This window comes from Ranitomeya imitator, chromosome 6 (genome assembly GCF_032444005.1).
Source record: "Ranitomeya imitator isolate aRanImi1 chromosome 6, aRanImi1.pri, whole genome shotgun sequence".
NCBI lineage: Eukaryota > Metazoa > Chordata > Amphibia > Anura > Dendrobatidae > Ranitomeya > Ranitomeya imitator.
Genome location: NC_091287.1, coordinates 479553549 through 479567594, shown reverse-complemented (window position 1 = coordinate 479567594; position 14046 = coordinate 479553549). Strand labels below are relative to the sequence as shown.

Below are 14046 nucleotides of genomic sequence, written 5' to 3'. Positions count from 1 at the left end.
CATCACACACAGCAGACATCACACACAGCAGGCATCACACACAGCAGACATCACACACAGCAGACATCACACACAGCAGACATCACACACAGCAGACATCACACACAGCAGACATCACACACAGCAGGCATCACACACAGCAGGCATCACACACAGCAGACATCACACACAGCAGACATCACACACAGCAGACATCACACACAGCAGACATCACACACAGCAGACATCACACACAGCAGACATCACACACAGCAGGCATCACACACAGCAGGCATCACACACAGCAGGCATCACACACAGCAGACATCACACACAGCAGACATCACACACAGCAGGCATCACACACAGCAGACATCACACACAGCAGGCATCACACACAGCAGGCATCATACACAGCAGACATCACACACAGCAGACATCTTTCACAGCAGGCATCACACACAGCAGACATCACACACAGCAGACATCACACACAGCAGACATCACACAGCAGACATCACACATCACACACAGCAGACACCACACACAGCAGACATCATACACAGCAGGCATCACACACAGCAGGCATCACACACAGCAGACATCACACACAGCAGACATCACACACAGCAGACCTCACACACAGCAGACATCACACAGCAGACATCACACACAGCAGGCATCACACACAGCAGACATCACACACAGCAGGCATCACACACAGCAGGCATCACACACAGCAGGCATCACACACAGCAGACATCACACACAGCAGACATCACACACAGCACGCATCACACACAGCAGGCATCACACACAGCAGGCATCACACACAGCAGACATCACACACAGCAGACATCACACACAGCAGACATCACACACAGCAGACATCACACACAGCAGACATCACACACAGCAGGCATCACACACAGCAGACATCACACACAGCAGACATCACACACAGCAGGCATCACACACAGCAGGCATCACACACAGCAGACATCACACACAGCAGGCATCATACACAGCAGACATCACACACAGCAGACATCACACACAGCAGGCATCACACACAGCAGACATCACACACAGCAGGCATCACACACAGCAGGCATCATACACAGCAGACATCACACACAGCAGACATCTTTCACAGCAGGCATCACACACAGCAGACATCACACACAGCAGGCATCACACACAGCAGACATCACACACAGCAGACATCACACACAGCAGACATCATACACAGCAGGCATCACACACAGCAGACATCACACACAGCAGACATCACACAGCAGGCATCACACACAGCAGACATCACACACAGCAGACATCACACACAGCAGACATCATACACAGCAGGCATCACACACAGCAGACATCACACACAGCATCACACACAGCAGGCATCACACACAGCAGACACCACACACAGCAGACATCACACACAGCAGACATCACACACAGCAGACATCACACACAGCAGACATCACACACAGCAGACATCACACACAGCAGCCATCACACACAGCAGGCAATGCCCCATTTTCTGGTTCTGCACATTGCGGGGCTGCAGGGACTCTCGGACAGTTTGGGGTAGGAGAAGCCGACACCCAGATACAGGGCAGATGAATGAGGAGGGGGCTGGCTGGGACCCGCTTCCTTCCTTTCTTCGTCTTTACAGCCTGTCTCCTTTAAGGAGGACGAGGCAGCTCCAGAGGAGGAGTTCTGCTGATGAAGGATGGACATTCCCGTAGAGGAGCCTGAGCACAGAGGAGAGGCAGCAGCAGGCTGGGCACAGGCCTCTCCGGCACAAGGAGCTGCTTCCTCTGGAGCCCTGGCACCGCCTGGCCGCTGGGTATGAATAGGGTCCAGTGCTCCTGCGCCCCCGCGGATTGTCTGCCCGTCACAGCAGAGCAGCTCTTGTGCCCGGGTGCTGAGTGTGCGGGGACAGTGCGGGCAGAGGAGGACCCCTGAGCCGCTCACCATGGTCTGGACCGCCGCCGGCTCTCGGAGGGCGCACGGGTTCTTGCTTTCATTGGTGCTTCTGTGGCAAGCCTTGCTGTGGATTGTATGTGCCGTGTCTGCAGAGCAGCAGTATTTCAATGTAGAGGTAAGAGCCGTCTCTGAGCAGCTACTTCTCCTCGGACCAGCACTACAAGTCTCATAATGCATCCTAGATTTAACCCAGGATATGCCAGAGGGGTGCCCTATGCCCTAAGCCTGCCGTGGCATCAGTAGGTGCAGGGCATGCTCCTGCCAGTCCCGGCCACATCACTGCTGACTGAGCGGACTCTTACCATGGACCTCAGTGTCCACCCGAGACGTGGAGGGACCACAGCACGAGGGTCACTGCCCCGGGGCTCCGGCTTTGTTCTTACAGGAAGGTCAGCTTTGGCAGCACAAACAAGGGAACTTCCCTGTCAGGGTGTTGGGTGGACCCCACAGTGCTGCCAGCTCTCCTGACCCCGGGCCGGGTGCTATGTGGACCCCACAGTGCTGCCGGCTCCCCTGACCCCGGGCCGGGTGCTGTGTGGACCCCATAGTGCTGCCGGCTCCCCTGACCCCGGGCCGGGTGCTGTGCAGACCCCATAGTGCTGCCGGCTCCCCTGACCCCGGGCCGGGTGCTGTGTGGACCCCACAGTGCTGCCGGCTCCCCTGACCCCGGGCCGGGTGCTATGTGGACCCCACAGTGCTGCCAGCTCTGCTGACCCCGGGCCGGGTGCTATGTGGACCCCACAGTGCTGCCGGCTCCCCTGACCCCGGGCCGGGTGCTGTGTGGACCCCATAGTGCTGCCGACTCTCCTGACCCCGGGCCGGGTGCTGTGTGGACCCCACAGTGCTGCCGACTCTCCTGACCCCGGGCCGGGTGCTGTGTGGACCCCATAGTGCTGCCGGCTCTCCTGACCCCGGGCCGGGTGCTGTGTGGACCCCACAGTGCTGCCGGCTCTCCTGACCCCGGGCCGGGTGCTGTGTGGACCCCATAGTGCTGCCGGCTCCCCTGACCCCGGGCCGGATGCTATGTGGACCCCATAGTGCTGCCAGCTCTGCTGACCCCAGGCCGGGTGCTATGTGGACCCCATAGTGCTGCCGGCTCCCCTGACCCCAGGCCGGATTCTGTGTGGACCCCACAGTGCTGCCGGCTCCCCTGACCCCGGGCCGGGTGCTATGTGGACCCCATAGTGCTGCCAGCTCTCCTGACCCCGGGCCGGGTGCTATGTGGACCCCATAGTGCTGCCGGCTCCCCTGACCCCGGGCCGGATTCTGTGTGGACCCCACAGTGCTGCCGGCTCCCCTGACCTCAGGCCGGGTGCCGTGTGGACCCCACAGTGCTGCCGGCTCCCCTGACCCCAGGCTGGGTGCTGTGTGGACCCCATAGTGCTGCCGGCTCTCCTGACCCCGGGCCGGATTCTGTGTGGACCCCATAGTGCTGCCGGCTCTCCTGACCCCGGGCCGGATTCTGTGTTGACCCCATAGTGCTGCCGGCTCTCCTGACCCCGGGCCGGGTGCCATGTGGACCCCATAGTGCTGTCAGTGCTGCTGGCTCTCCTGACCCCGGGCCGGGTGCTGTGTGGACCCCATACTGCTGCCGGCTCTCCTGACCCCGGGCCGGGTGCTATGTGGACCCCATACTGCTGCCGGCTCTCCTGACCCCGGGCCGGGTGCTATGTGGACCCCATACTGCTGCCGGCTCTCCTGACCCCGGGCCGGGTGCTATGTGGACCCCATACTGCTGCCCGCTCTCCTGACACTGGGCCGGGTGCTGTGTGGACCCCATAGTGCTGCCGGCTCTCCTGACCCCAGGCTGGGTGCTTTTTGGACCCCATAGTGTTACTGGCTCTCCTGACCCCGGGCCGGATGCTATGTGGACCCCATAGTGCTGCCGGCTCTCCTGACCCCGGGCTGGGTGCTATGTGGACCCCATACTGCTGCCGGCTCTCCTGACACTGGGCCAGGTTCTGTGTGGACCCCGTAGTGCTGCTGCTAGCTCTCCTGACCCCAGGCTGGGTGCTTTTTGGACCCCATAGTGTTACTGGCTGTCCTGACCCCAGGCCGGGTGCTGGGTGAACCCCATAGTGCTGCCACTGGCTTTCCTGACCCCGGGTCAGGTGCTGTACGGACCCCATAGTGCTGCCGCTGGCTTTCCTGACCCCGGGTCAGGTGCTGTGTGGACCCCATAGTGTTGCCGCCGGCTCTCCTGACCCCGGGCCAGGTGCTGTTTGGACCCCATAGTGCTGCCGCTGGCTTTCCTGACCCCAGGCCGGGTGCTGTGTGGACATCATAGTGCTGCTGCTGGCTCTCCTGACCCCAGGCTGGGTGCTGTGTGGACCCCATAGTGTTACTGGCTCTCCTAACCCTGGGAAAGGTCTTGTGTTTGAGTTTCTAGATGTTTTGTTTCTATGAGATGGATACAGTGAGCTACAGTGTGTAATTCTGGGGCTGCCAGGGCAGCCCCCCACAGCCAGAGTAAACCCCACCACATGGCTCTATGTGCCCTGCAAACAGTTGTGGCTTGGGGGTTCTGAGATCTATCTATCTATCTATCTATCTATCTATCTATCTATCTATCTATCTATCTATCTATCTATCTATCTATCTATCTATCTATCTAACACTCTCTCTCTATCTATTATCTATCTATCTATCTATCTATCTATCTATCTATCTATCTATCTATCTATCTATCTATCTATCTATCTATCTATCTATCTAAAGCAATTGTTACCATCCACCTCTCGTGTCTCCCCTTTTCCTCATAGTTTGTAAGCTTGCGAGCAGGGCCCTCATTCCTCCTGGTATCTGTTTTGAACTGTATGTCTGTTATGCTGTAATGTCTATTGTCTGTACAAGTCCCCTCTATAATTTGTAAAGCGCTGCGGAATATGTTGGCGCTATATAAATAAAAATTATTATTATTATCTATCTATCTATTTATTATCTATCTATCTATCTATCTATCTATCTATCTATCTATCTTTATCAGTTCACTATCAATTTATCTTTGTATGGTTTTGTGTATCAATCTATTTCGTATCTAATATCTTTGTATTCAATGCATGTATATTTTTCTTCCTTCCTTCCTGTATTTCTTTTTGTCCCTTCCTTTCTTATTTCCTTCTTTATTTTCCTCCTTCCTTGCTTTTTTCCTTATCTCCTTTCTTTCTTTCTTTCTTTCTTTCTTTCTTTCTTTCTTTCTTTCTTTCTTTCTTTCTTTCTTTCTTTCTTTCTTTCTTTCTTTCTTTCTTTTTCACTCTCTCTCTTTCTCGCTCTCTTTCTTTCTCTGTCTTTCTCTTTCTCTCACTTTCTCTCTCTCTTTATTTCTCTTGCTCTCTCTCACTTTCTCTCTCTCTTTCTATTTCTCCCTTCCTCTTCGTCTCTTCCTTTCTATGGTAGTCTACATATTTCTTCCTATTTTCTCTGTTTTACTTGTAGCTCTACACTTTGGGGACTGGGGCAAGGGATATTCTGATTGCCGTTAGATTGGTCAGTGTGCCCATTTATGTCACCGGCCCCACACGACGATATTATCAGTGAATTAGGACGGATAATTGGGTAATGTGCCTGCTGTAGATCGGTGACGTACTGTGTTACATCCAGAGGACCGTCGATTCCGTACGTCTCCATATAACAGTTCCAGAGTTGCTCCCACCTCTTCTCTGCATGCAGTATCAGTGGTCCAGAGGGAAGCTGTCATCTACGATTCTCTCCGGAGTGGGATCTTTATTATATATGGATATCCGTGGTGTAAATATATCTAGAACATTTGCCAAATATAATGGTGTCACATCTGTTTAGTGGGCCGCTAGCTGTGCCACTGTGGGAAAAAATGAAAATAACAGATTGAAAATATTTGTTGAAATGTCGTCTTCCTTGTATTCTAGATGTTGCTATTGTTGGACAATGTGAACTTTGATTTTCTCTTGCCTTGGTGTGATTTTGTGCTTTTTACTGTCAGTCTGTGCCCATCTTACACCTCAAACATGGGGGATGGGAGCTTTATAACACTTTCCCAGTGCCTGAAACTGATGCTTTTGCCTCGGGGAGACGAGCAGTGAGGCTCCCTCCATATTGCTGTAGTCACTGACTTCATATTTCCATGGATGAAAAGTGTTTGAAACTGTAAATAATTTTTCCATTATTATTAGCGATTGCTAACACATATGGGGCAGGGTGACGTTGCCCTACAGGCTGCCATTAGAGCGCTTACAATCTGCTGATGGCACCTGCTGTGCAGACTCTGCTCGCCTAGGATGCAGCTCAAGTGACTGCCATATACCAGGAATTATATGTAATTTACCCTATGATGGTGCCGCAAGGAAACAGTTCTCACCAGAGAAGAGCAAGTTACTGGGGAACTGCAGGAGAACAATGTCTGATCAGTTTTTCATCAAGGGACCCTTCTAATAATTAGGGATTGTTCAACCCCGTTAAGCTGGATATTCACATTTTGCTGAGCTTCCGTTTTGATTAACTTCTTTTATATTAATTTATTTTCCAGATTTTGTTTCTTTTATTACCATACAATTCCGTCAGATTGCAGCCACCACTAGAGGGAGCCTCAGCCTATTGAAGACGAATTTATGCAGCTTCTATTCCATTCAATGTTTAAAATATTTTTTTTTCTGTAAGCCTTTAAAAGGAATCTGTCAGTAGGTCCAACCCTCCTAAGCCGTCTATATGGGCGTACAGGCTATAGGAAGCTGAATAAAATGATACCTTGATATCTGCAAATTGATGTCTTATTGCAGAGAAATCCACATTCTTTTTAATATGGAAATGAGCAGTTAAGATCTATGGGTGGGACATAGATCTCCCTGAGAATCTGCCTCCTGAGCTTATTATAAATGGAGGGAGGCGTTACCAGTGTGAGACATGTAGATCAGGAGAACAGACTGTCAGTCATTACATGCCTCACACTGGTAACTCCTCCTTTCATTTATTATAAGCTCCGGAGGCAGATTGTGAGGAAGATCTATGTCCGGCCCATAGATCTTAACAGCTCATTTACATATTAAGAAAAAACATGGATTTCTCTGGAATAAGACGTCAGGTATTAATGTATCGTTTTATTCATCTTTCTGTGACCTGCATGCCTATGGTTGATCCTAGTGACAGATTCCATTTGGTTGAATTTAGTGTCTGTGGGGGCCCTTACTAATGGTCCCCAGATAGCTCATCTGTTTGTGCTGAGCTCCTATATAAATAAAAGGTTTGCAACTGGTGCCGATAGTGTCAGAGAAGAGAGACGAGCAAGTCATGTGGACTTCTTATAGACGTCTGACCCTCTGGATGACAAATTCTTTCACTTGTCCCCTAGGAAACTTGACGTTCAGTTAGAACTTATTTTGCTTTGTAATCTATCTATATATATAATTGTCTAAGGGTTTTTCTGTCTGTCTGTCTGTCCTGGAAATCCCGCGTCTCTGATTGGTCGAGGCCGCCAGGCCTCGACCAATCAGCGACGGGCACAGTATGGCGACGATGATGTCATAAAGGTTGCCTCGACCAATCAGCGACGGGCACAGTCTGCCGCGAATTCGCCTCGACCAATCAGTGACAGGCACAGTATCGACGTAGATGTTATAATGGTTGCCATGGTGACGATGATGTCATAAAGGTTGCCTCGACCAATCAGTGACGGGCACAGTCTGCCGCGAATTCTGGAATCATCATTGTCCATATACTACGTGGACATGCATATTCTAGAACAGGGGTCCCCAACTCCAGTCCTCAAGGCCCACCAACAGGTCATGTTTTCAGGATTTCCTTTGCATTGCACAGGTGATGCAATTATTACCTGGGCAAGACTAAGGAAATCCTGAAAACATGACATGTTGGTGGGCCTTGAGGACTGGAGTTGGGGACCCCTGTTCTAGAATACCCGATGCGTTAGAATCGGGCCACAATCTAGTGTGCTATAAAGATGTTAAAGAAGAAATGTCAGCAGAAGTAGTGGCGCTTTAATGCAGATTAAATTGATACCTTTTTTGAAGAACTCTGCGCTTGATCTTCTGCCTCCGCCAGAAGGGTATTCTCCGACCCCTCTACCTTCCCTCCTCCTCTGGTCCCTGACTGATAGTGCACTGCTCTTTCAATGACCTTCCTCCACTGGTCAAAATCTCACGCAAGTACCATCATTGCCTTGGAAGGCGCATGTCAAAGACCGCAGGCAGGCGAAGGACCATGAAATACCTAGACTGGCAGGAGAAGACAAGTCAGCATCCAACACATCTCCACTTGCGCCTCATTAGTGTATAACTTCAGTGGGTGATAACTAAAGAAAGAGAACATGGATTTCTTTAAAACCTGCATTTTAGTACTATTTTAGCAAAGTCTTTACTTTACAGATCCTCTAAAGCTGGTTGCGAAAAGTATTGAAGCCAGTTCACTATGTTCTTCTTGTCTCAACCATGTCGCTCTGAAGATGGCAATTTCATTAGCTAACTTGCCAACAAATTGGTACAATATAGATGGGAAGATGGATAGAATACAATATGCAGAATTATAAAAGTACATTACTGCAGTGTCACAGCATCTCAGCTTAGTTCTTGGCTCATTTTCAATCTCCATCATTACAGTCTATTTAAGATGCAGTTATGGAATGGCGACGATAATGTACATTGTGGAAAGAGTGAAATTACGAAATCAGTCTATGGCTATTCTGTCGTCATAAGTGCGGTACTTTAATGGTCCCCTCTGCTAGAACTACTTTTCTCATGCTGACTTCTGGTTGTATTTCAGGTGTCACCTCTGCGTGAATATAGAAACCTGTATGATATTTATTATTTAACAGGCATCATTAACCTGTTAACATGATCTGCTCAGGAGAATATTGGTACTGATCTATAGGCTTAATATTCTTATGTCACATTTGTCAGTCATATACTCATTTGATCTTATCAGAACAAAGATATAAAACCGGGATTTTAGTTAAAGCAACATTGTATGTTTCTTGAAAAATAAAATTTTAATACAAGCAGAAATATGGAGCTACTGTAGATTTTTTGATGTTGCATTCAAGAATCATGCTTAATATATATATATATATATATATATATATATATATATATATATATATATATATATATATATATATATATATATATATATATGTCAGACTCACCTGGTGAAGTGGATCTTCAAAGCCCAAGGTCTGGGTGGGCACATGTGACACCGGGCATTGGTGCAGCTTGCAGTTGAGGCATGCAGGAAACAGGTAACAGAGGTGCTGAAGCCTGCAGACAATTAGATGAGGTCCTGGAGACCCGAAGACAATTAGCAGAAGTCCTGGAGACCCGCAGACATTTAGCAGAGGTCCAGGAGACCAGCAGACAATTAGCAGAGGTCCTGGAGACCGCAGACAAGTGGCAAAGGTCATGGAGACTGCAAACAAGGGGTGGAGGTCCTGGAGACCGCAGGCAAGTGGCAGAGGTCCTGGAGACCGTAGACAAGTGGCGAATGTCCTGGAGACCGCAGACAAGTGGTCCTGGAGACTGCAGATGGACATGAGATTGGGAACAGATAGCAGAGGTCCTGAATGCTGCAGGCACAGAGGACTCGGGAGCACTTAGAAGTCTTAATACTAAGACACAGGTGTGTGTCTTTGTAGGCCTTACGTAGGCCCAGGCAGATGATCACATGGGATGGGATCATGCCGGGCCATCTGCAAAGCCCAGAGTGGAGTACAACAGAATTTAGTGGACCAGGGACAATGGAGCAAAGCCCATATCCAGGACAGATGGATTCCAATATAGATGGATAGATGGCATTGATGACGATTGAGTGGAACATAGGCCAAAATATTTGGTAGATTTTGCACTGCGAACACATTTGGTGGATTGTTGCTTTAAATGTTATCTAATTAGATTAATAGATCCAATTCTCAAGCTGCCAATCAGTGTTGGGGCGGGGTTATACAGATTTGCTGGACTGCCTGGCACACGACACCGAGTCCTCTAATGACAAACTGCTTCCGGTCAAAAACTCTGAGGCTATGTGCACACGTTCAGGATTTCTTGCAGAAAATTCCTGAGAAAAACCTGAAATTTTCTGCAAGAAATCTGCATGCATTTTTGCTGCGTTTTTGGTGCATTTTTGCTGCGTTTCTGCTGCGTTTTTTTCCGGACATTTCCCAATGCATTTTATAGTGGGAAATCCGCAAAAAAACCGCAACATTATTGAACATGCTGCGTTTTTTTACCGCGATGCGTTTTTTTTCCGCGGAAAAAAAACGCATCATGTGCACAAAACATGCGGAATTAATTCTAAATGATGGGATGCTTATTGTATGCTGTTTTTTTGCGGTTTTATAGCGTTTTAATTGCGAAAAAACGCGAAAAATCAGCAATGCGTGCACACAGCCTAATTGTATAATTGTATTGAAACTACAGCAATTTGCTGAGCAAGTAAGACATCCCTGGAATCAGGTCTCTGCCCCTATATTATGGAGCTCTCAGATTAAATAGCGAAGGCCTACTGACAGATTGCCTCTAAAATGTCAGCCAATCCTCCATTTGCATGAACTCTGGAGCTTACTGCCTACTAGTTATACATTAAAGGGAACCTGTCACCCCCCCAGGCGTTAGAAACTAAAAGAGCCACCTTGTGCAGCAGTAATGCTGCATTGTGACAAGGTGGCTCTTTTAGTTATTGGTGCAGTCAATGCAGAAATAATGCGTTTTATAATTTCTCCAAAATACATGTCTTTAGTCCTGGAGGCAGGTCTTTCCCCCCCTGCTGCACACGCCACACTGCCGTCACTCAAGGCTTCTTCCGCGCTGTTTTCAAATCAAATCCGGCGCCTGCGCTCTTTAGTTCTGCCTGGGGCAGGCGCAGTGAGCGCTGCCCGTCTGACTTCATATGCAGTCTCGCAGACTGCGCCTGTGCGGCCACCCAGCTTGTGAATCCCAGCCCCGCAGTGTGAATAAAGCATAACACAGTGCGGGGCTGAGATTCACAAGCAGGGCGGCCGCACAGGCGCTGTCTGCGAGACTGCATATGAGGTCAGACGGTCAACGCTCACTGCGCCTGCCCCAGGGAGGGAGCTAGGTGAGTATTTTCTTTCCAGCGGGTGGGCACACAGGGGGTAGGAGGGGGTGGATTTACACCGCAAAAAAAATAATTATTTTTCATTCCTTCGCTCCAGCGAACGCTGCTGGAGACAAGAAATGAATGGGGCTTCAGCACCCAAAGCAGGGGACAGCGCTTACTTGTAGCGCTGTCTCCTGCACGGTCCGTGTGGTACCCAGTTGGCACACGGCTGCAGGCACAGAGGACTCGGGAGCACTTAAAAGTCTTAATATTAAGACACAGGTGTGTGTCTTTGTAGGCCTTACGTAGGCCCAGGCAGATGATCCCATGGGATGGGATCATGCCGGGCCATCTGCAAAGCCCAGAGTGGAGTACATCAGAATTTAGTGGACCAGGGACAAAGGAGCAAAGCCCGTATCCAGGACAGATGGATTCCAATATAGATGGATAGATGGCATTGATGACGATTGAGTGGAACATAGGCCACACTGATGTGCCACGTGAGCACACGGACACGGATAATTCCGGTACCGATTTTTCCGGTACCGGAATTATCTGGACGTGTGGGACACGCCTTAGTTAGGGAAAAATTAAAAAAAGTATTTATTTCCATTTTCCCAATAGGGCTACGGCTAGGGTTAGGGCTAGGGCTAGGGTTGGGGCTAGGGTTAAGGCTACAGTTAGGGTTGAGGCTAAAGTTAGGGTTAGGGTTGGGGCTAAAGTTACGGTTAGGTTTAGGGTTGGGGCTAAAGTTAGGGTTAGGGTTTAGGTTACATTTACAGTTGGGAATAGGGTTGGGATTAGGGTTAGGAGTGTGTCACGGTTAGAGGTGTGGTTAGGGTTACTGTTGGGATTAGGGTTAGGGGTGTGTTTGGATTAGGGTTTCAGTTATAATTGGGGGGTTTCCACTGTTTAGGCACATCAGGGGCTCTCCAAACGCAACATGGCGTCCGATCTCAATTCCAGCCAATTCTGCGTTGAAAAAGTAAAACAGTGCTCCTTCCCTTCCGAGCTCTCCCGTGTGCCCAAACAGGGGTTTACTCCAACATATGGGGTATCAGCGTACTCAGGATAAATAGTACAACAACTTTTGGGGTCCAATTTCTCCTGTTACCCTTGGGAAAATACAAAACTGGGGGCTAAAAAATAATTTTTGTGGGAAAAAAAAAAAGGATTTTTTATTTTCACGGCTCTGCGTTATAAACTGTAGTGAAACACTTGGGGGCTCAAAGTTCTCACAGCACATCTAGATAAGTTCCTTGGGGGGTCTAGTTTCCAATATGGGGTCACTTGTGGGGGGTTTCTACTGTTTAGGTACATTGGGGGCTCTGCAAACGCAATGTGACGCCTGCAGACCATTCCATCTAAGTCTGCATTCCAAATGGCGCTCCTTCCCTTCCGAGCCCTTCCATGCGCCCAAACGGTGGTTCCCCCCCACATATGGGGTATCAGCGTACTCAGGACAAATTGGACAACAACTTTTGGTGTCCAATTTCTCCTCTTACCTTCGGGAAAATACAAAACTGGGGGCTAAAAAATAATTTTTGGGGGAAGTTGTTTTTTTTTTAAATTTTCACGTCTCTGCGTTATAAACTGTAGTGAAACACTTGGGGGTTCAAAGTTCTCACAACACATCTAGATAAGTTCCTTGGGGGGGTCTAGTTTCCAATATGGGGTCACTTGGGGGTTTCTACTGTTTAGGTACATTAGGGGCTCTGCAAACGCAATGTGATGCCTGCAGACCATTCCATCTAAGTCTGCATTCCAAATGGCGCTCCTTCCCTTCCGAGCCCTCCCATGCGCCCAAATGGTGGTTCCCCCCCACATATGGGGTATCAGCGTACTCAGGACAAATTGTACAACAATATTTAGGGTCCAATTTCTCCTGTTACCCTTGGAAAAATACAAAACTGGGGGCTAAAAAATAATTTTTGTGGAAAAAAAATATTTTTTATTTGCACGGCTCTGCGTTATAAACTGTAGTGAAACACTTGGGGGTTCACAGCTCTCACAACACATATAGATAAGTTCCTCAGGGGGTCTAGTTTCCAAAATGGTGTCACTTGTGGGGGGTTTCTACTGTTTAGATACGTTAGGGGCTCTGCAAACGCAATGTGACGCCTGCAGACCATTCCATCTAAGTCTGCAATCCAAATGGCACTCCTTCCCTTTCGAGCCCTCCCATGCGCCCAAACGGTGGTTCCCCCCCACATATTGGGTATCAGTGCACTCAGGACAAATTGTACAACAACTTTTGGGGTCCAATTTTTCCTGCTACCCTCGGGAAAATACAAAACTGGGGGTTAAATTTAATTTTTGTGGGAAAAAAATTTTGTTTTATGTTTATGGCTCTGCATTATAAACTTTTGTGAAGCCCTTGGTGGGTCAAAGTGCTCACCACACATCCAGATAAGTTCCTTAGGGGGTCTACTTTCCAAAATGGTGTCACTTGTGGGGGGTTTCAAGGTTTAGGCACATCACTGGCTCTCCAAATGCAACATGGCATCCCATCTCAATTCCTGTCAATTTTGCATTGAAAAGTCAAACGGCGCTCCTTCCCTTCCGAGCTCTCCCATGCGCCCAAACAGTGGTTTACCCCCACATATGGGGTATCAGCGTACGCAGGACAAATTGTACAACAACTTTTGGGGTTCAATTTCTTCTCTTACCCTTGGGAAAATAAAAAATTGGGGGCGAAAAGATAATTTTTGTGAAAAAATATGATTTTTTATTTTTACGGTTCTGCATTATAAACTTCTGTAAAGCACTTGGTGGGTCAAAGTGCTCACCACACCTCTAGATAAGTTTCTTAGGGGGTCTACTTTCCAAATGGTGTCACTTGTGGGGGGTTTCAATGTTTAGGCACATCAGGGGCTCTCCAAACGCAACATGGCGTCCCATCTCGATTCCATTCAATTTTGCATTGAAAAGTCAAATGGCGCTCCTTCGCTTCTGAGCTCTCCCATGCGCCCAAACAGTGGTTTACCCCCACATATGGGGTATCGGCGTACTCAGGACAAATTGTACAACAAC

General features: G+C 48.8%; 1 protein-coding gene across 1 annotated transcript in view; it reads left to right on the top strand.

The window, feature by feature from the left end:
- The first annotated feature begins 1725 nt into the window (after positions 1–1725).
- MMP16 (matrix metallopeptidase 16) overlaps positions 1726–14046 on the top strand; it is a 299874-nt gene continuing 287553 nt past the window's right edge. The window contains exon 1 of the mRNA XM_069731578.1: positions 1726–2095. Coding sequence (XP_069587679.1) covers positions 1970–2095 — 126 coding nt within the window. The 5' untranslated portion in view covers positions 1726–1969. The remainder of the gene's footprint in view (positions 2096–14046) is intronic.